The sequence below is a fragment of the Brassica napus genome, chromosome C2 (genome assembly GCF_020379485.1).
Source record: "Brassica napus cultivar Da-Ae chromosome C2, Da-Ae, whole genome shotgun sequence".
Classification (NCBI taxonomy): domain Eukaryota; kingdom Viridiplantae; phylum Streptophyta; class Magnoliopsida; order Brassicales; family Brassicaceae; genus Brassica; species Brassica napus.
In genome coordinates this window covers 22,178,698-22,198,535 of record NC_063445.1, presented here as the reverse complement: position 1 = coordinate 22,198,535, position 19,838 = coordinate 22,178,698, and the positions used below count along the sequence as shown (strand labels likewise).

Genomic DNA, 19,838 nt, shown 5'->3' with positions numbered 1-19,838 from the left:
TATTTGTGATAGAAACTTTTTTAGTGCTATCCTAGGGTATTTTCCCGTGACATAATCTTGGTTTTTATTACAGGCATTACAAAACAACTACACCTAACTTGAGACAATAAGCAACAAAAGACAATCTTAGTATCTCTTATTCTTAAGCTTATGATATAACGTAGGAAGGGGTTAGGCGATAGAAGGCACGTGATAGTATTTTCCTTTGCACAAGCACTTGTAGACGACAGGACAAGCCTCGGACTCTGAGGCCGAGCACTTGGAACTGACCACAGCGAGCTTGCATGGTGTACATGGTCCACATGCGTGCGAGCAGTCCGGTATGCTTGACCCACTTGCCACATCTACAACCTCGCAATAAAAATAAACAACAAAATAATCACTCGTCAACAAATTAAGACTTAAGATACAGTATATCACTACAAGAAAACATCGGTATTCTGACGGACATTCCGACGGAAAATGAAATCCTCGGAATTTCCCTCGGAATTTCCTCGGAATATACCGACGGAATTCCGAGGAAACATCAATCCGTCGGAATATTCTGAGGAAATTCCGACGAACTAGTGATCGATCGATGCGTTTTTGGACATATACCCATCGATCGATCATATTGTTACGCTTTGGTCCATCATAGTGATCGATCGATGCGTTTTTGGACATAAATACATCGATCGATCCGTTTATAAAAAAACATTCCAGATTTTGAAACCCCAAACACTAGTTCCTCAGAATTTCCTCGGAATATTCCGAGGAAATTCCGAGGAACACTTGATATCCTTGATCGATCGATGGGATAATCTCATCGATCGATCACATTGTTACGCTTTGGTCCATCATAGTGATCGATCGATGCGTTTTTGGACATAAATACATCGATTGATCCGTTTATAAAAAAACATTCGAGATTTTGAAACCCCAAACACTAGTTCCTCAGAATTTCCTCAGAATATTCCGAGGAAATTCTGAGGAAGAAAAGGGTTTCCTCGGAATTCCCTCGGAATATTCCGAGAAAATTCCGAGGAAATAGGGTTTTTAAACCGAAAACAACGTTTTGCGGTTTGAATAACACCTATATAACCCTTATTAAGTGTCTTACGTTCATTATGAAGTCAAAAATTTGTTCATTACCCTATAATAAACACTTTTCCGATTGTATGAACGAAATCCCCACAACATAAGAGAAACACTTATACACTTTAATGAACGGTAAAGGGAATACTTACAATTCGTTTTGAAATTTGTTATTTCATGGTTTATGCTCATCTATACAAAGAATCTTCAATGGTATGCATTACAATTGTATAAGAAATGAAATACGGCAAAAAAAATTGATGTTTTGAAACCCCAAACACTAGTTCCTCGGTATTTCCTTGGAATATTCCGAGGAAATTCCGAGGAACAATATAAATTAATAGAAATACATGCACAGGATATTCTTTTTCCTCGAATTAATGAAAATATTCCGAGAAAATTCCGACGGATATTTAAGTGGCCGTCGGAATTTCCTCGGAATATTTTCATTTAACCGGGCAAACAAGCCGCCAAATATTTCGCGAAAATTGAAATTGAAAATACTGAGGGAATTCCGACGGAAAATATCCGTCAGACCCAAGGTTTTATAAACTCGAACCGCATCTTCTTCCCCATTTCTCTCTTCTTCCCCATTTCTCTCTTCTTCCTCTCCGGCGATCTCTCTCTCCTTCCGACGTTCTCCACCTTCTCTCGCGACGATCTCTCCGGCGAATCCTTTCCATTCCTTTACAAATCATGTAAGGACCTTATCCCACTCTCTTAGGTCCTATTTGTTAGGTTTTTAAGTAGATTTGATGATTTTAGAAGTTTTTTGATAGATTTTTGTTAGGGTGATTGAGTAGGATTGTGATTTGTTGTGTAATAGGTTTAGAATTGTGATTTGGTTGTGTTGAATTGATTTAGAATTTTTTTTATAAATTGTTTATTATTTTTGTATTTACAAAACGTTTATATAAATTCGATTTTACAAAACGTTTTTGTATATAAATTCGATTTTTGGATTTATAAAAGATGATTTCATATTTATAAAAATATTTATATTTTTTAAAACTAATTTTGTATTTATAAAACATTTTTTTTGATTTATAAACACTATTTTTTTATTTTTGTATTTATAAAAACTATTTTTAAATATACAAAACGTTCTTTGTATATAAATTCGTTTTTTGGATTTATAAAAGATGATTTCATATTTTAAAATTAATTTTGTATTTATAAAACATTTTTTGATTTATAAACACTATTTTATTATTTTTTGTATTTATAAATACTATTTTGTATTTATAAAAAGATGATTTCATATCTATAAAAATATTTATATTTATTAAAACTAATTTTGTATTTATAAAACATTTTTTTTATTTATAAACACTATTTTATTATTTTTTGTATTTATAAAAACTATTTTGTATTTATAAAAAGATGATTTCATATTTATAAAAATATTTATATTTATTAAAACTAATTTTGTATTTATAAAACATTTTTTATATTTATAAAAAATATTTTATTATTTTTTGTATTTTAAATATGTTTTCTATTTCAATTTTAATTTTATATTTTTGAATTTCAATTTAAAAAAATAAATTTATAATTTTTTTTTTGAATTTTGGAAATATTCCGAGGAAGTGTATCCCTCGGAATATTCCGACGACATATTCCTCGGAATATTCCTAGGAATTTCCGACGAAAAAAGTCCTCGGAATATTCCGAGGAAATTCATTTCCTCGGAATATTCCGAGGAAATTCATTTCCTCGGAATTCCGTCGGAAATTTCCGAGGGATTTCCGAGGAAAGATGAATTTCCGAGGAGTTATTTCCGAGGACTTTTTTCGTCGGTATGTCGTCGGAATAGCGTTATTCCGACAACATACCGACGATTTTTTCCCTCAGTATGCCGCTGTTTTCTTGTAGTGTATAATTAATAGTTCTGATCGTCTTTAATATTGAATTATGTTACTGCCAAATAATACTCACAATCCAGTCGGAAACTATTAATAACAAAGAGATGAAGAAGAAGAATCGCGACTAAAGATACCAATTTCATTTGAAAATTTTAGTTATGATTTGGGTTCTCATATAAAAACTCTTCTGAATGGTAGAAAATGTTATGAAGAGATGAAGTTAAATTAAGATATATAACGTGAGTGAGAGTAACATTTTAAATGAAATAGTGTTTGATTCACATGATTCATCCTTTTCTTTTCAAAAGGCTTTCACATTCTTTGATCCTTATCCCTTCATCTGAATCTTCTTATAAATGTTTGGTTCTTATTTCTAAATTCTTTTTTTTTTTCTTTTTCTAAATTCAAATTTTAACGATACACTGGCATATAGATGAACTTATGTGAAGGTACATATGTCTATGACGACTCATTATCATCAAACTCTCATCAAGTCCTACCTGCCATCAAGTGTGACTCCTAGAGACCTTGCTATTAATGAAGTCCCTACTCTTTGTTACAACCACATAGTTCAGTCTCATTTACTTCCAAGTTCCAACATAACCGTTTTAGCATTTTTCTCATGAATTCTACAATATATACATTATGAAATAAAAATAAAATTTTAATCAAACAAAGGGATCTGGCGTAAATATTCTAGTTATAAATTTAATCTAATGAAAATATTGATAATGAGTGGCCACACTGCTAGTTGATATTGCATAGAAGCTATTGATAATAATGAAACGTAGAATGTTATCATCTCATCAGATAATCACACATGTCCGAACCAATACGAGAGGTAATAATAGTACATGGTTCCTAACTTCCTATCCAAGTCATGCATGTTACACCTTCCTGTAATAGAAGAAGGCCTTGTTGCTTTCTCTGTTTTTTTATTATATCATCAGAGAAACTACAAGCTTACAGCATCAGTCATCTAAGATTAATATTGCAGAACCTCTATGTCAGGTAGTTCTTTAAACTTGTTGGCATTAAAGGACTTGAAGATCCTATCCAAGCCACGCATGTCACACCTTCCTGTAACAAAAGAGAGAAGAAGAAGGGCTTGTTGTTTCCATTTCAATCTCTGTTTTTTTTTCTGTATTTTATAGCATAAGAAAAAATCTACAAGAGGTTTATACAGCAGTTGAACCTGGGAGTTGAATGTTGCAGATCCCCGATTATAAGTGTCTTGACAATTCCATCTGTTGCAGCCGTAGGGATGGTTGCAGAGCTTGGTGAAAACTCCACACATTCACATGAGGCAAGCAAAGGAAAGGCTTAATTATATAATCCACATAAAGCATACTGGGGGATTATAGCAAAAAAAAAAAAAAAGCATACTGGGGGCAGAAACTTATATAGATACTGTCAGGGGTGAAGTCACCGCAAGTAAAACTCTGATTGTGACCAGAAAACATATTAAGATAGGCCTCTTTATCAGCATTCCGAAGCCATAGAGAACAATCTTCTGATCCACCCACTTGTTTGAACCGAGTTTGACCGGGACTCGTACGGTAAGACCTAACTCGTCAGTGGGTTAGTTCAAAGGCGTTTTTCTATTGATCGGGAAAAGGTTCAGTTTACAAATGAGGAAACAAATGGAAAAGTAAGCCGGTGTTCGATGAGCTGGCCGGGAAAGTACAAGTCGGCAAGAATACAAGTGAATAAAACCCTAATTTCTAGCCGCCAAGTATATGTATGTTAATGTTCGGATCCCCCTGCTGGTCCTCTTCTTCCTTATATAAGCTGCCTCTCTTTCCCATTGCCTTAGGTCGTCATGTCCTAATGGGCTTGATCTCGGGCCGAGCAACTGGGCCTTCGAGCCGAGCTGATGTGTTTTCTTCGATGAGTCGATTGAGGTGGTCTTGAGCCGAGCTAGAGCTTTTGGTCGGGGACTGCTTAGCCAAACTAATGTCATGGGGTGGCTTAGCATGCCAAACTTTATATTTTATGGGCCTTGTGGCGGGATGCAATCCATTTCCAATACCAACACAATGTGTTCTCTCGGATGCCACTGTAGAAGGCAACAACAAAAATGAATCATAAACTCCAAGTTTTGCAATTTAGCAGTAATTTGAATTTTAGAATGTTGATGGAAAACATAATTTTGTGGGTTTTGACTATTAAATATAATTTTTGTTGCAGTGAGAAAAATTTAAATTTGCAGTTCTCGCTAGAGAAATCATTTGCGATCTGAACGAAAAATGTAATTTTGTAGTTTTAAATGAATAGATAATTGTATGGTTATAACGATTTTAACAGAATATATAATTTCGTTGTTTTAGAGTTTTGAAAAAGTAATTCTATATTTATTAATAATATTATAATTTTGTAGTTTTGGTGTAATATTGTAACTTTACAGTTTGATATAATTTTACAGTTTAAACATTCTCTTATAATTTTGATGGAAATATAAATTTGAAGTTTTGACAGAATATTATTTTATTGTTTTGATGAAAACTGTTATTTTATAAAAACTGAAAACTTATTATTTTCATAATTTGTAGGTTGTGTTTTTTTTCTTCTAAAAGCACTATATATATATTAACTATTCAAAATTTTGGACAAATTGTTTTGTTAACGCTTTTAAAAAACATAGTTTTTCAAAATTTGGTTGGTTTATCATATTGTGATATTTTCATGATTAAATGGATCGATTCTAAAATAATTAGAAGATAATAAAATTAATAAAAATTGAGATTTATTATATTTAAAAACATATGAATAGTACCATGAGTTTATCTAAGCGACTGTCAAAAACTACCAGTTTTGGGAGAAATCGAATAAAACAGATTAATGTAATCTACAGAGATCAATCCCGAATCCAGATAATTATTTATTTTTTATTATATACAATTATGAGATTTTATTAAGGTAATTCTTATGAAATATCGAATCAAATATTTTGTACTTATTTCAACAAGGATTGAGATTTATTTTATTAAAAAACATATGAATAATACCATGATTTTATCTAAGCAATTATCAAAAAATGCTAGTCTTAGGAGAAATCGAATAAAACAGATTAATGTAATCTACACAGATCAATCGCGAATCCAGATAATTATTTATTTTTATTATATATAATTATGAGATTTTATGAAGGTAATTCTTATGAAATATCGAATAAAATATTTTGTACTTATTTCAACAAGGATTGAGATTTATTATATTTAAAAACATATGAATAATACCATGATTTTATCTAAGCGATTGTCAAAAATTACTAGTCTTAGGAGAAAACAAATAAAACAGATTTATGTAATCTACAGAGATCAATCCCGAATCCAGAAAATTATTCATTTTTATTTTATACAATTATGAGATTTGTTAAGGTAATTCTTATACAATTTCGAATCAAATCTTTTGTACTTATTTCAACAAAGGAAGTGCGACCTCTCCGAGAAATATTTTTTTTGCTGTCTCGGTTCCAATTCAAAATTAAACAAGTTCCTAATCATTATCTAACAAAAAGAACACTTTTTATGTTTTTGAGTAAATTTCCATTAGCATATTTTATTTTATTTTATTTTGTTTTGGACAAATAAGACTATTTTCTAAACCAATTTCTAAACCAATCTTTAAAATATTATTTTATATAAAAAGAAAGTTCTCATAATTCTACATACAGAAAAAAAAAACACAATTTCCATTTATGTAAACATCTCTACAATCATTTTTATTTATGCAGTTTAAAATTATGATATAAATATGAAGGAAAAAAATTATGATATAAATATAATATATATATACATATTTTATCAGAGATGGCTATTATTTACATCAAAGTTATATATAATATTATAGTTTAGTTCTTAATGATATTTTATTTCATAAACTTATTTAGTACTTTTTAAAAGGGACATATTAAAACTAAATGCTAAAAGCACATAATTTGTAACTATAGATAAAAAAAACTATGATTCAAGTTTTTAAAAACCTAAACTACTCTAATAACCAAAAAAAAAACTAAAACCTAAAAGCCAGAATTTCAATTTAAATTTATCCAAAGATATGCAAACAATCAAGATCAAAGTTAAACTGGATTGTTAATGGACATATCCATACTATTTTTATCTTTTGAATTGCTACCCATTACAGACTAACGAGTTTAATCCAAAAAATAACAGAGCATATAGACAAGCCCAATTGAACGCGGACAACCCATTTAATAGCTATAATCACGAAATATCACTTGAAGATGACTTGGAACATTAATGGCAGATCCATTTCTATCAAATGTATTTTCTAGATCATTACCCATTACAAACTAACTAATTCAGTCTATAATAATTCAGAATCTATTCAAAGATATACAAATAATTAAGGCCGAATATAAATTGGATCGTTAATGAACGTGTGAATGGATTCGTTTTTTTTTGCTAACGAATAGAGCCGTTTTCATCTACATCAACAACAAAATGAATCATAAACTCCAACTTTTGCAATATTGGCAGAATTTTAGAGTTTTAGAATTTTGATGGAAAACATAATTATGTGGGTTTGGCTATTGGTTATAAATTTTGTTTCCGTGAGAAAAATTTCAATTTGCAGTTCTGGCGAGAGAAAACAATTTCACTATCTTCACAAAAATGGAATTTTGCAGTTTTAAATGAATAGATAATTTATGGTTTAAACGATTTTAACAGAATACATAATTTTGTGGTTTTACGGGTTTGAAAAAATAATTCTGTATCTTTACAAATATTATAATTATGTAGTTTTGGTGTGATAGTGCAACTTTACAGTTTGATATAATTTTACAGTTTAAACATTGTCATTAAATTTTGATGGAAATATAAATTTGTAGTTTTGACAGCTTATTATTTTATTGTTTTGATGAAAACTATCATTTTATTAGAACTGAAATCTTATTTTTCATTATTTGTACGTTGAGCTTTTTGTTTTTATAAAAAAACACTATATATATTAACTGTTCAAAATGTTGGACAATTAGGGTTTTCACGGTTTAAGAAACATAGTTTTTCAAAAGTTGGTTGGTTTATTTCATAAACATTTCTACAATCATTTGTATTAATGGTGTTTTAAAATGATGATATTTTATTTCATAAACTTATTTAGTAATTTTTAAAAGAGAAATATTAAAACTAAATGCACATTATTTCTAACTGTGGATAAAAACTATAAATCCAAAGACTACACAAATTTCTATTCAAGTTTTTAAAAAAACTAAAACTACTCTAGTAACAAAAAAGCTAAAAAACTAAAATGCAGAATTTGGAATCTATTCAAAGATATGTAAACATTCAAGTTCAAAGTTAAATTGGATCTTTAATAGACATATACATTTCTATCTACTTTTATTTTTTGGATCATTATCCATTACGAATTAAACTATTCAGTCTAAAAAATTTAAAACGCATAGAAACAAGCCCAACTGAATGCGAACAACCCATCTAATAGTCCTAATCATCAAATATCAATTGAAGATGATTTGGGTCTTTGATAGGCTGATTTATTTCTATCGAGTTTCATCTTTTTTGATCGTTACCCATTACAGTATCACTATCTTAGTCCATAAAAACAATTCAGAATCTATTTAAAGATATGCAAACAGTTACGGCCGAAGTTAAATCGAGTCGTTAATAAACAAATCTGTTTCTCTTTCGGATTTTACTTTTTTGGATCGTTACCCATTACAGACTAACCAATTCAGTCCACTAAAAGAAAACTCGTATAGACAAGCCCAATTGAAGGCGGACAACCCATTTTGACACCCCTAATCATCAAAAACCCTAATTGTGGCAGTCTTCTCTTATTATCTTCACCTATCATCTCACCTCCCTCTTCCTCCACTCCGCAGGCTCATTCTTCCAAGGTAAACTCTATAGCCCACTCCATTGATTTTTATAGAAAATGCATCACTTTATTTATTAAATTATACCTCTCTCTTCCTCCCTTTTGCGTGAATTAGAATTATCCTTCGAGGAAAGATCTGATTTGATGAAATAGGGTTTTGCATAATTGTCTTGATTAGGTTTTAGAGATTAATGGAACCCTCCTTCAATGTCAACGCCAATGTGCTCCGTAATGAAACCAACAATGCAATTGTCTACTACCATCTCAACAAGCTGTTAGCCTCGCAGTTTGAAAACCCCCCTCAAGAGATCGCGGAGGCGTCGAGGTCTGCTTCTGCGGCTGCTACGGCCGCCGCTGCAGCTGCAAAGGCGGCCAGAGCTAACGCAAATGCCAAAGCGTACGCTGCTGCTAGAGCTGTCGCTGCGGCTAAGGCCGCTCTGAAACTGATCGCCTCGTTTCCAAACCAGGAGGAGGTCAGGAAGGACAAACATGTTGCTGAGGTTGATGAAGACGGCGTCATGGTGTTGAAGGATCAAGAGTTGTTACCCTCTGGCGATGCGAGTAATGGCATGATAATGCCTATCTCTTCTCCGAGTAAAAATGAGGAGTGGTCCGTGGAGAGGTTAAGAGAGAGGCCAAATACAGAGTATGATTCCATCAACAAGAGGAGTGCGGTGGAGGTAGGTTCGTCCAGTAGAGTGGTTGAATCGTCGGTGAGTGGACAAGGAGGAGCAAAAGAGGATGTCCAGAAGCCGACCAGGAAGAGAGGACGGCCGAGGAAACATTAGTTGTGTTGTGGTTAACATTAGTCTTTTGGTCCGTGATTGGATGAGTTGAGTGAAAACTTTCGACTGTAATTAACAGTTGTGGCCATCTAATCCCTAATTCTAAGGCTTAACTTTTTTTTTTTTTTTTGAATTGGTTTTAAGACAATGTTGCTGGAGTTGAGTAGTGTGAGATGATAACATTCTTGTTCTTACATTAGAGACAACAGACATCTTTAGACTATGATCGATCCAGCTACTGGTTAAAAGGCTACCTAACTTTTATTTTAATTTTGTATGTTTGTGTTTTATCTGGGACCAGATAACTCAACAGCGTGCAGATTTTAAGTGGAATCAACGATCCAATCAGAGTGAGGATTAGGACTCAAGTCGTTCTCTTCCCTCAAAATCTTAACTTTCTGCCACTCGTCCCATTTCTCAGCAAGCCCATCTCCTTCAAGCATCCTTACAAACAACCTGACATCTTTGGTCGTTTCCATTGGAGAGCCTTGCGTGCAAAGCAACGCCACTTGAATCACCTGTTATACTTCTCTCTTCATAGTTCGTTTGAAGATCAGGATCCACCAACATCTCTAGCTTCTTCTCCTTCAACAACCCTTTCCACCTAAACAAGAAACAACGCTTGTCATACAGAAACCTTGTAATCTCGAGAGGTATAGATGAACTGCCATACTTATTCATCTCCACCTCTGTCTGAAACTGGAGTTCTCCGCCTGGGGTACGATCCTCCTTCAGTCTCTTGACAGCAACAAGAGTTCCATCGGGCTAAACGGCCCTTGTATACTTTCCCGAACCCGTCTCTTCCTAGAATGTTTCTTGTTACTGTGACCGTCGCTTGCCACTTGTAGCTCCCGCAAAGAAAATCTCTTGAGCTGTCCCAGATGAACGTCTGGATTCTCTTCGGCTGCATATGTTGCAGTTGAAACTTTAGCTCAAACAATGGCTTAGTTTGAGTCACTAGATAAACAACTGTGCCAACATTTTGTTCTAACGCAAATGCTGACCAACCATCTTCTGCTATAGCTAACTAAGTTGGTTCAAATTGAATGATTGAACAGAAGCTAATGCAAGAACTGACCAGGCACATCATGCAGATGAATTTAGTCCATACCCATTAGAAATCAGTTGAAGCCAAATATATCATAAAGACTTTTTACATTTTACAGACAGTATACATGTGATTTATTATTCAACCGCAGTACTGTAATGTTTTATGTAATCTCATTTGCATATTTTTAAGCTTAGTCGCAATTCTTATTCATTGAAGAAGTAAAATGTTTTATTCACTAAAGGTACTAAAAATCTTCACCAATGACCAAACTAGTAGTGTCCACATGATGAAAACGAATGGAGGAGAGTTTGACTTGAGCAGAAAACAAAAGACGAAATAACAAGAGAAGGAAAGAGATAGAACACAGTTGTTTGGACGTATAACTTTCTCTTTTTCCTTTATATTTTGATGGCTGCACAGTTCTTCTATAAGACAAATTAATGCTTACACTAATAATACACACTCTCCAATTTCAGGTGTGAGAGAGAGAGAGAGAGAGAGAGCCTTCTTCTTTCTATGGTGATTTGCATATAAGAGAACAACCTCAAAGCTATGAAGGCTGCATCACGTGGTCCTGTTGCTTGAGAGCTTGCTGCAGCTTCACCACCTCTTGCTGTTGTTCTGGGGTCAGCATCCTCAGCTGATCCGGCGTAAGGTTCATCACTTGCTGGAGCAATGTTGACTGAACATCCGGGGACAGAAGCGCCTAGACCAAAAAAAGATAAATCAATCAACGATTTTCTCATCCAATTAAGCTTCCAAATTATGTGAAATTGGTTTATACCTGAGGCGCTTTCTCTTGTAGCTGTAATGGATTTGGAAGCATTGAATTAGACGCATGGCCTGTATGAAATGGAGGGTTTCTCCGATCGTCCACTCTCATCATCTTCGATGGTCTATCTATTGATTCATGAGGTCCCTCATTGTTTATTCTTTTGCCATAGTTTAGTGATGCCATTTGCCCACCTTGCTGTAAAGTATAGACGTGAAGTAATCTTTAGAGAGACTCTATAAGACAAATACAAGTAAGAACGTAATGGAAAGGATCATATAGTCCACACTAAACCTGCATCGCAGATTTTGTTAACGGTGGCCGAGGTACTTGAGATGGTTGGATAGCATTAGAAGCTGGAACCACTTGTTTTTGGCGTTGGAATGGAGAAGCGGTTTCGCTGAGACCTTTAACTTGGGATCTAGGAGGAGGATTCACACCTGGTTGTGGAATCTGACTAAAAGGTTGTTTAGAAGACTGTTGAACAGGAAACTGACTATGGGGAGGGCGGTTTAGCTGTTGAGGCCTTTGTGCAAGTGGTGGTAAAAGGCTTTGACTAGATCCAGAGAGATGTGTGTCTTGAATTGAAGACCCTGTCATATGGTTTGGGGCCTGGACAATATTTGGCGTCTGTAACTGCACAATTCAAGAATGGAAACAGCCCTCTTAAGAAATAGCAGATAGATAGATAAGGAAGACGCACAAAACTATTCAGAGAGATGGAAACTTACGACTTGTGGACTCACAATTCCAAGCATTATTTGTGCCTACAATAGCAGAGAAGGTATAGGTTCAAAAGATGGTGTACAAAACATAATGTAACACCCTGGGAGATTGACTCATCTAGTTAAGGGAATACAAAGATTGCACAAGAGAAAAATGATTTGGAGAATCAGGAGATGTGAAAGTAGTACCAGAAAGACAGCTTTTAGCAAGTGAGGTCTTGAAACCAACAACTGACGAGTTTCTTCCTTATTCTGCGTAGCCATTAACTGACCATTAAGAAAAAAAACACAGTCACAATCACATTCACACCATTCGTACACAAGAGTTCAACAATGCGTCAATACACAATCAAGGGAACAACTTCACACCTTAATGGACGTTATAATTTCAGAGAGCTGAGTTCTAGACATCTTGGCAAGATGAAGAGTCAGGGGATCACTAGCTGGAACCAGCAGCGTACTTTGCGAACCGACCTGTGGACCACCTAGCGCATCTGCCATAACAGACGCGGCTTGCATAGCAAGGTGGATACCAACCGGCTGATGCATACTCGAATCCACAGCCCCTCCAACCTGCTTTTGAGACTCTGTCACCAAACAACAACCACAAGTTTTATCTCTCTAAAGATAGTTCTAGTCAAGTGAAGTTTCACATGCTAAAACAAAAACCAATGTTCAAGAAATAGCTATGCGGTGGTAGTTAGGCGTTTTACATGAAATTATTGATTAGGCAGAAACCTAAACCGGTTTTTTTGAGCATCTATACCAATTTTTATATAAAAAAAAAACCATTCAAGAATAATTGTTCTTTTTAGGTCCGATTTGTCAAGCAGGCGCCAACTAAACCGATTTTTAGAACACTGACAAAAACATACCAGTAGCAGCAACAGGAGGAGGCAAACCAGTTCCTCCTTGACCCTTAATCAAAAGTTACCACCTTTAGTTATAACTTATTGTCCTAAGATGGAAGCTTCGACATTTAGATAAAAGGAGAGGAGTAGAACCTGATCTCGGGGTTTGTCGGTTCCTTTATCATTCTCAGCAAAATCAACTCTTAACTGACGACCATTGATTTCATAACTCTGGAGATTACGACGAGCACTCAGCGCTGTCTCTTCGTCCTTATACTCGCAAAACCCGTATCCCTTTGGTTTACCCGTTTCTCTATCAGTAACCAATCTGAAAATCAGGAAGAAGAAAGGTGCTTCCTTTATTAATACCCTAAACACGATTTTAAGTTCCCAATTGAAGAAGAAGGAGACTGACCTGAAGGAGACAACGGGTCCAACCTCTCCGCAAATCTCTCGGAGTTGTTCTTCCGTTGCGTCGTAAGGAATGTTCCCAACTGAGAAAAAATATGAAAGATCGATTGTTTTAAAAATCGAAAGGGATTGAGATCCAAGGAGAGAGAGAGAGAGAGAGAGTACCGAAGACGCAGCGTCGTTGGGATGAAGAAGAAGAAGCCATGTTGAATCAATTGGAGAAGCGCGGCTTCATCTTCTCCCGGCGAAGAAAAATTAAAGCGTGATTTGGATTGGAACGAGGTCAATGGGGTTCGAACCGTGGGTTGGTGGAATTCTCAGTGATCTTTCCTATTCCTTCGTCAATGAGGGAGTTCTTGCAAGAATAAGGAAAACGGAAAATAAACCAGAAAAGGAAACTTTATTTGTTTATGACGTCCAAAAAAAATTTATATTGCGGTCAAATTAATATTATTATTTTCAGTGCAATTCACAAATGAGAAAAAGACAAAAATAACATTAAATCAAGTTTATGTTCTCAAACTAGCACTCAAGGTCAAAAGTCACAAAAATAGCACTTAATGTTTTATCAAAAGTCACAAACTTAGGGTTTATAGTTAAAGGGTGGGGTTTAGGATTTAGGGTTTAGGATTTAGGGTTTAGAGTTTAGAGTTTAGGATTTAGGGTTTAGATTTTAGGGTTTAGGGTTTAGGGTTTAGAGTTTAGGGTTTAGGGTTTATGGTTTAGGGTTTAGGGTTTATGGTTTAGGGTTTAGGGTTTAGAGTTGAGAAATGAGGTTTTGGGGATAAGATTTCAAATTTTGAAAAATAAAAAAATTAAAATTTTCAAAGGATAAACTTAAAAAGGTGCTATTTTGGTCATTTTAGTTTTTGAGTGTTATTTTTGTGATATAAACTTAGAAATGTGCTATTTTGGATATTTGCCCTTCACAAATAGTCATTTTTAACTTATCGTCGTAAAATAGCATTAAAGAAAATAAAATATCTCCTTTTTATTTTAAAATTTTTAATTTTTAATTTTTTTAAATTTGAAATCTTATATTCACAACTAGTTATTAACTCTAAACCCTAATTATAGATTAGTTTACCTTAGGGTATAAATATACTTTTATTCTTTAATATAACTTTTTTTGAGGAATTCCCTAGAATAACAATTTTTAAGTTTTTGTCACAAAAATAATTTTCAATGAAAAAAATAATCAAAACAAGTTTTATTAAAGAGTAAAAATACATTTTTACCCTAGGGTTAACTAATCTAGACTTATAATTTAGAGTTAAGGGGTGGAGTTTTGGGGATATGGTTTCAAATTTAAAAAAATAAAAATTAAAAATAAATTTTTTCAAAATAAAAATGGCTAATTTGGTCATTTTTGTGACAAAAATTAAAAAAGGCTATATGTGTTATGAACCAGATTGTGCATGACTCATAACCAAGAGATTATACCATCAGCGGCCCAAGAAAGAGAGACTCGGCCAGCTTTTTCTTTTCCTTATGTCTTTATGTTTTTCTTTTGCATAGTTGGATTATGATTTGTACTCTTTCCATTTATATATGACGGTGTAATCTCCTATATAAGGAACCTCTATGTTATGAATAAAGATAGACTTTTCCATTACTTTTGTAACACGTTATCATCACGAAACTCTAAATCCTTAAGCTAAGCTAATACTCAAATAAAAAAACCCTAAAACCCTAACCCTAGCCGGCGATCCGACGAATCCTAAACCTCGATCGCGTCTCTTGTTTTCGCATCTGTTCCAGCCTGCGTCCCCGATCAGCTTCAGCCCAAGGCGTTCCTGATCCTAGCTCAGACGTTCGCGACCCGAGAGCAGCTCCAGCACGCGACCTCTTCCTCGTTCGCGACAACATCAGACAGCTCGCGTCCGACGATCAAGGCGTTCCCGATCAAGCAACAAAGGACGTCCGCGACCCGATAGAAGCGACTCGATCCATTCCAGCTCGCGTCCCGTTCGTGTCCAGCTCGCGGCTCAACTCCTTTGGTGGTCCGATTCAACAATCATCTAAGGTTAAAAGGTAATTCAAAACCTAAGAACCCATAATCAAACATGGATTGATTGATAAAGAATGAAAACCTAAAACCCTAATCTTTATGAATCAAAACAATAGGGTAATAGATTAAAAATCCTAATTGAGTAAATCGAAGCTCTAAAAGTTCGATACCCCAAACCCTAAATCATGTTCCTACATGATTAAAACCCCAAATCGGTTTTTACAAGTTAAAATCCGATAAACCCTAACCCTATATCTATAAACCCTAAATAATATAAGTATCAGAATTAATTATACTATAATTATCAAATCACATATTAAAACCCTAATCGAATATTTTGAAATCAAAACTATTTCCGGTTTTGATCATTGAGGTTTTAAATCTGATTGAATATGATGCTATGTTGCTAGAATTGTTTGACCGTTAAATTTAGAGATTTATTTTCTCATTCTGCTTGGTTAATTGTTCATATGATTTAAAATTGGTTAAACTGACCAGCCTGTTAAAATATTGATTGAATCCGATAGGTTGCTAGCTTGCTTTGCTTATATAATCCGATAAGTTGATAGATTGATTGAGGTTTGTTTAAAATCTGAATGATCTGATTGCATGATACTTGAGGTTTCATATCATCTGCTAGGATTGATAGTTTTGTAATCTGTTATGTTTTAAATAGAAACCCTAAATAATCCGTATGATAGGTTATATTGATTTGATTTAGATGTCTTTGAGAATTGAGAATCCGTATGCTAGGCTGATAGATTCATGATAAAATCTAATGTCTTGAGGTTTAAGATTGTATGCTAAGTTTGATTAAATTGATTGATCTGATTATATGTTTTTGAGGTTTGATAAATTCGGATACTAGATAAATTATTTACACATGGTTTATGCTAAATACCAATCAGCCTTGAAACTGATTCATTGAAATTCATGCTTGAAATCTATATTTTAGTATTGCTAAAATCAGCCTTGAAACTGATTCATTGAAATTCATGCTTGAAATCTATATTCTAGTATTACAAAAATCAGCCTTGAAACTGATTGAGTGATTAATAAATCTTTTTACTAGTCTTGCTAAAATCCATTGATTGTTAAACCCTAATTGCATGATTAATTGAATCCGTTTTTGCTAGTCTTGATAAACCATAATATTATGAGCACATAGAAATAGTATTGCTGAGACTTGCTAGAAATTGACTGATTGATTAAATTCCTTTAAGATTGATAGTCTTATTGTCCTCACAAGATTGAAATCTGAATTGATTGTTTTTAAGAGTAAGGCCGCATGAAAATTATACCTAAATATTGAGTGATATATGATTTGAGATGTCGAAAATCAACCTGGATTTTGCTGCCCTAAATCTCTCCGGAGATAATTATTTACGGTGGGCATTGGATACAAAGATTATCCTAAAGTCAAAAAGACTTAGTGAATGTATCATAGAAGGCAATAATGCCAATGAGAAAAATTGATACGGGAAAATATTAATTATTAGCCATCATCTTATTAAGAGTCTCAAAGATCAGTATCTGACTATAGAGAATCCTCTAGACCTTTGGACATTGTTAAGAATCGAGATATGATCACCAAAGAACGGTGTTATTACCAAATGCCCTGTTTGATTGGAGGAATCCCAGAATCCAGGACTATAAGTCTGTGGATGAGTCTATTGCTAGCTGGGCAAAATAATGGATTACTGATGAAAAACAGTGAATTGAGACCTCCTGGATTAACCCTATTACCTGATACCAATAAGGCCGCAGAAAAAAAAAAGAGGTAACGACGTCCAGAATGATAGACCACACGGTCATGGCCATGGAGGGTGGAAAGGACGTGGCCATGGCCACTATAACACATTTGGCCGTGAGAATCACTATGGCAGAGGCCGTGGGTATCAACCCAATTTGAGCCATGGTCAAGGCAGTGGCTGTGGTATATCCTTTAAACCACAAAGCTCGACCAAATCAGTGTGCCATAGATGTGGAATGGAGAACCATTGGGCTAAGATATGAAGGACTCCCAAACATTTATGTGACCTCTATCAAAGAGAGTCTGAAAGGGAAGAATCCTGAAACCCACTTGGTCTATAAAGATGGTGAAAATAATTTCGAACATGATCAAGATGATCTTATGGAATATGAGACTTATGATTGCCTAAAAGAATCAAGTTGATAATCTGATTTCGACATCAAACTTGTGTGATTGCTTTGCTTGTATGCTTTCTCTGATTTTTATCTCCTTGAATTTATTTCTATTACATTGTCTGCTTAGATTAAATGAATGAATGATTTTTCTATATGAGTACACTGAAAAACGCCAATATAAGTACTAAAGCAGGTATCGCCAGTCTGAAAGAAGACTATGGCTAGGCTAATATATTATTGCCTAAGGGTATGCATCTAGAAATCAGTGATGCCTTATATTCACCCAGCTCTAAGAGCAAGAGAAGCCTATTGAGTTTTAAAGATATAAGAATGAATGGTTTCCATATTGAAACAATAGGCGAACGAAACAAAGAGTTACTTCAGATATATGTATAAAATCGCCCAAGACCATAATAAGTCCTAAATACTATACCTGCATTCTCCACTGACCTAGACTATGCATAGATCAGTTTGATAGAGGCTAAAAGCCTGCGAAAATATACACTTTATGGCACGACCGGATTGGCCATCCTGGTCCAAACATGATGCAAAAATTGATATTAAAAAGCACACATTAAAAGATAAGAAGAGTTATCCCAAAGAATCTCACGTGTGTAGCATGTACACAAAGGAAACTCATTAGGTCTTCACCAGTAAAACGGCTACGAGTCCCTTTTTCATAAATAAAGACTATATGTCTAGATAATACTGGTGAATACATGTCCCAAGCGTTTAAATGATTATGGTATGTCCATGGGGGTAAGTGTGGACAATTCTGTGATACATGTCCATACCAAGAACGGCTTTGCCGAAATCTTTTAAAACGCAAATTGCTGATTGATAGACCATAACTTATGAGGTCAAAACTCCCATTCATAGCTTGGGCCACACAAAATTTACATGCACCTAAGTTAATACGCATCAGACCATTTAGTGAGAATAGATATCCCCTATCACAATTATTAACGGGTCAAGAGCCAGACATACCCCATCATAAGACATTTGGATGTGCTGTCTATGTACTAATTGCTCCACCACAGAGAACTAAGATGGGACCTCAAAAGGAGGATGATGATATATGTTGGATATGATTCTCCCACAATAATAAAGTATTTTGAGCCAACTATGGGTGATTATATTTGAGGCCAGGTACACAGATTATTTTAAGACCAGGAGGAGAAAATAATAATAAAGCTGGTAAAAGAATGGTAAAAGAAATATAATGGAATCAACCATCAATGTCTTGGCAAGATCCTCGGACTAAAGAATGTGAAATAGACATCCAACGATTATACATTTACAAAGCTAGCTAATCAAATGGCAGACACATTTGCTGACCCGAAAAAGAATGACTAAGTCATATATAAACCAGCTTGTAAAGCACCAACGAATTTGATGTCCAAGAAGAGACACAGTCAAGTTGCTACAGAGTCTAGACAACGTATGAAATGTGGTAGACCAAATAGGTTCCAAAAGATAAGAATCATAGGAAACAAAAGAAAGGTGCAGAGAATGATAATCAAAATCCAAATCCGAGGTTACTAAGAAAACCATCCCAGACATGGAGGTAAGGCCGGCCGGCTCTAAGGTACAGGTACCAAACAATGTAGCTTGAGATGCCAAGCTGGAAAGTATTAAAGGTCCTGATAATAATGAATCTCAATCGATTATATCATGTCTAGAAAATAATGGAACCAATAAGGAATGTCGACATAAGATGATTTATTTGCATACAAGGTAGTACTTGAATTTATGAATATAAGCGAGGATCATGAACCCACGTCAATATAAGAGTGCGCACTCGTAGAACAGATTGGATTGAATGGAAACGTGGGGTTAAATAGTTTAAGGAAGAAAGACGTATTTGACCATATGATTAAGACGACATATGATGTTAAAACCAATGGATATAAATGGGTCTTGTGAGGAATAGAAATCGTGAGATATAAAGCTGATGTTGCACAAGGATTCTCACAAAGACCAGTAATAGATTATGAGGAGATATACTCCCATGTGGTGGATGCAACTACTTTTAGATTTCTCATAAGTCTGGCTATATAAGAGAGAAAATTAGACTTGCAGCAAGTTGATGTAGTGACTGCATATTTATATGGTCCACTGGATATTGAAAGTACTAGAGGGTATTGAGCTGAAAGTACAACAAGTTCTCGAGAACAATATTGATAATCATCAAAGTATATGATCTGAATATCCTAGAAACCTCTGGATACAATTTTCCAAACAGTTGAATATCTCAAGAAAGAGTTTGAGATGAAAGAT

General features: G+C 34.4%; 2 protein-coding genes and 1 long non-coding RNA gene across 4 annotated transcripts; 1 reads left to right on the top strand and 2 right to left on the bottom strand.

Moving 5' to 3' along the window:
• Window positions 1-3,237: 3,237 nt before the first annotated feature.
• On the bottom strand, window positions 3,238-8,444 carry LOC106421393. Its single transcript, XR_001284181.3, has 2 exons — window positions 4,135-8,444; window positions 3,238-4,019 (listed from the first exon to the last, which is right to left on the bottom strand). It is a non-coding gene; the product is annotated as an uncharacterized LOC106421393 (long non-coding RNA).
• Window positions 8,445-8,702: 258 nt separating this feature from the next.
• LOC106421398 lies at window positions 8,703-9,702 on the top strand. Its single transcript, XM_013862250.3, has 2 exons — window positions 8,703-8,823; window positions 8,983-9,702. Exon 2 carries the CDS (start codon window positions 8,996-8,998, stop codon window positions 9,590-9,592), a length of 597 nt encoding a protein of 198 aa, XP_013717704.1. The 5' UTR covers window positions 8,703-8,823; window positions 8,983-8,995; the 3' UTR covers window positions 9,593-9,702.
• Window positions 9,703-10,850: 1,148 nt separating this feature from the next.
• Window positions 10,851-13,802, bottom strand: LOC111199691 (cleavage stimulating factor 64-like). 2 transcript variants are annotated; one of them, XM_048748436.1, is made up of 10 exons: window positions 13,565-13,802; window positions 13,404-13,482; window positions 13,142-13,316; window positions 13,014-13,055; window positions 12,507-12,728; window positions 12,327-12,404; window positions 12,144-12,179; window positions 11,707-12,048; window positions 11,425-11,610; window positions 10,851-11,346 (listed from the first exon to the last, which is right to left on the bottom strand). In XM_048748436.1, exons 1-10 carry the CDS (start codon window positions 13,602-13,604, stop codon window positions 11,191-11,193), a joined length of 1,356 nt encoding a protein of 451 aa, XP_048604393.1. In that variant the 5' UTR covers window positions 13,605-13,802; the 3' UTR covers window positions 10,851-11,190. The 2 variants fall into 2 exon arrangements, with proteins under 2 accessions (XP_048604393.1, XP_022545526.1); XM_022689805.2 differs by having other exon boundaries at window positions 12,507-12,724; window positions 13,013-13,055; window positions 13,565-13,801.
• Window positions 13,803-19,838: the final 6,036 nt, after the last annotated feature.

Coding starts and splice junctions, on each gene's coding strand:
- LOC106421398 (XM_013862250.3), top strand. CDS start 8,996: ATGGAACCCTCCTTCAATGTCAACGCCAATGTGCTCCGTAATGAAACC.
- LOC111199691 (XM_048748436.1), bottom strand. CDS start 13,604: ATGGCTTCTTCTTCTTCATCCCAACGACGCTGCGTCTTCG. Junction 13,317..13,403: donor GGACCCGTTGTCTCCTTCAG/GTCAGTCTCCTT, acceptor CCTGATTTTCAG/ATTGGTTACTGATAGAGAAA. Junction 12,049..12,143: donor GAATTGTGAGTCCACAAGTC/GTAAGTTTCCAT, acceptor TGAATTGTGCAG/TTACAGACGCCAAATATTGT.